The following is a 2,575-nucleotide window of genomic DNA, read 5'->3' on the forward strand; positions in this document are numbered from 1 at the left end:
CAGAACAGTCCCAACCACAGCCAACAGAAGCACTCCAGGAGTCACCCAGAGTCTAGAAGGCCAAGGCCCAGAACCAGACAGAACAGCCCCAAGTACAGTCAACAAATGGACCCCAGCGGTCACCCAGATTCTAGAAGGCCAAGGCTCAGAACCAGACATAACAGCCCCAACTACAGCCAACAGAAAAACCCCAGGGGTCACCCAGATTCTAGAGGGTCGAGGATCAGCATGGGACAGAACAGCTCCAACTACAAGAATAAGCAAAACTACAGTTCCAGCCAATGGAAGATCAACCCTAAGAATAATAGCCAGGACAACAGCTCCAGGGAAAAGCACCAGAGAGGAGGGCTATATCAAGACAACAGTCCCTACTCCAGAGAGCCCAGCTTCAAAATCAAGAAGCATGTTCAGTACAACACAGGGTGCTTGGGTATTGGGTGCTCAAAACTCAGTAACATCCAGTGCCAGCACCAGCGAGGGTGGGAGGACAGGTACAGTTCCAGAGGCTGAAGAACCACAATGGGAAACAGAGGTCAGCACATCTCCAGGAGCACCAGAAAAGACCACAGGAACCACCCAGCCATCAGTCCTGATCTCAGAGCCTGTGACTTGGGAAACTCTCCAAGAAGCAACAGATGATTCTAAGCAACAATTGTTGTACTCCTCAGAAGAGCCATCTTCAGATCCAGGTGCATGGACGTTGAATGCTACACGCATGCAAGTGGCATCTGGAAGCATTGGTAGGACCCTAGAAAACACTGGTGGAGAAAGTAGCCCCCCAACACCAAGCCAACTTTCATCCTGGGGCCCAATGTGGACCCCTGGCAAGAGATCATCAATGAAGAGGTAAGCCTTGGGTCCCTGTTGGCCTTGCTTCCAGGCCAGCCCTTCCTCCTGTGGACCTCTTTCCCCTTGTATTTACAGATCAGTAAAGAGTGGGACTGGGTACGTAAGCGTCAGCTACCACCCTCCAAACTTAGGGCCCCTGCGGTGATAGGCTGTCTGAATGCTTTCTGGTGGTTTGTGAGCAAAAATCTCAATGATATGATGAAATAATTTTTAGGCTGAAACCCTTGGAACTCTATTTAATGTGAGGGCCAGAACTCCAGGAAAGGGAAACAATTTGCTGAAGACACAAGGAAAACTTGTGACAGAGCCAAATGCCAAAGCCGACCTCCTGACCCTTACTCATCCTCTTCCTTAATGCGGCACATTGTGGCCCATGCACTGGAGGGTGGAGTGACGCAAAGGATTGGGGCTTGGGGAGCTGAACAGAGCAGCCCTGCTGGGAGCCAGTTACAGGGACAAGGGTGCCCAATTGGCCCGGAGCTCATCTTGTCCACCTGTGAAATGAGAGACAGGCTCCCTGCTCCGGGCTCCTCTCACCCTTACCGTGACGCCCCCCTCTGCAGTGTTTTTACAGAAGGAGAAAGCAACACTTGGATCCTGACTCCAGTCTCCAGTGTGCTGGCACTGGTTCTGCTTGCGGCTCTGGTCCTCTTGAAAAGGAGACCCTGGAGGACCTGTGAGTTGAGCTTACGTAGCCCCCAAACTAGAGAGAGGAACGACCCTTTCCTCCTGATACCTTCAGGGCTGGGTTAGGTTAGATTGAGTGTCCAGACATTTGGATGTAGAAAAGGTAGATTCTACTCTGAACCATTGAACTCTGCTTGGTCGTGGCTTCATCAAATCCCTTCTCCTCTGCTCATGCCTCAGCATCATTCCTCGGCTTAAGGAGACGTGGAGGATGACAAGAACTATTAGCCGTAGGTGTGGGGCCACACTGGCACACTTTCTGTGCAGCCTGCACTAATGACTCCTAGTACCATCCCAGAGATGCAGGCTGCTAACGCGAGTATTCCACAGGGCACATCTTGCTCAAAAGAGATTGAGGCTTTCTCAGGGGGGGGGCGGGGGGGTCAGTGAGAGAGGCTGAGGCTCCCAGCGCCAGAAATCAAGTCATCTAGACCCATCATTATTGTTGTAATGGCCCAGCTACCAGACTTCTGTCTTGGGAAATTCTCAGAAACGTGCCTCCCACTCTTAGGAAGGCAAATCTGTCTTTGTGCCCCAGGACACTCACAGCCTTCTCTTGTGTCTCTACAGCTCAGAAGACAGAAAGGTCACCAAGGATCACTCTGAGTCAGATGACACATTTCCTACCAGACAAGCTCTCCGATGTGGGAAAGAGCTTGCAGCAAGGTGACCCTCCTTCTGCCCAAGCCAGCCTGACTGTCCTAAAGAAGGACTCAGGACCCTGAGGACAGAAAGATAAACAGCTCAGTCACCACAGAAGGAGAACCAAGACCAGCTATCTCCACAGCTTCTTCACCTCTTTCTCACCTTCAGCCACACGAATACTAGCTAAGCTGACTAAGCTCAGCCTCCACCGAGGATGCCAGCTCGGGCCTCAGAGGGTCAGGCACTCTCAGCAGCCAAAGGTGACAGACAGTACATTGACTCAAAGAAGGCTTCAAGAAAGGGCTTTGTGGTCTGGCTGTTTTTCAACTGCCTTTTTTTTTTCCAGAGAAAGAGGGAGGCAGGGAGTGGGGGGATGCATGTATACAGAATCTCT

The 2,575-nt window shown here is 51.5% G+C and overlaps 1 protein-coding gene across 1 annotated transcript in view; it reads left to right on the forward strand.

Annotated features, from left to right (window-relative positions):
• The window catches only part of Fcamr (Fc fragment of IgA and IgM receptor), a 12,813-nt gene extending 10,552 nt beyond the window's left edge, over window positions 1-2,261 (forward strand). The window contains exons 6-8 of the mRNA XM_005348478.1: window positions 222-846; window positions 1,413-1,525; window positions 2,107-2,261. Of these exons, the coding sequence (XP_005348535.1) occupies window positions 222-846; window positions 1,413-1,525; window positions 2,107-2,261 (893 nt within the window). The remainder of the gene's footprint in view (window positions 1-221; window positions 847-1,412; window positions 1,526-2,106) is intronic.
• The last annotated feature ends 314 nt before the right edge of the window (window positions 2,262-2,575 follow it).

This window comes from Microtus ochrogaster, chromosome 6, assembly GCF_000317375.1.
Source record: "Microtus ochrogaster isolate Prairie Vole_2 chromosome 6, MicOch1.0, whole genome shotgun sequence".
Lineage (NCBI taxonomy): Eukaryota > Metazoa > Chordata > Mammalia > Rodentia > Cricetidae > Microtus > Microtus ochrogaster.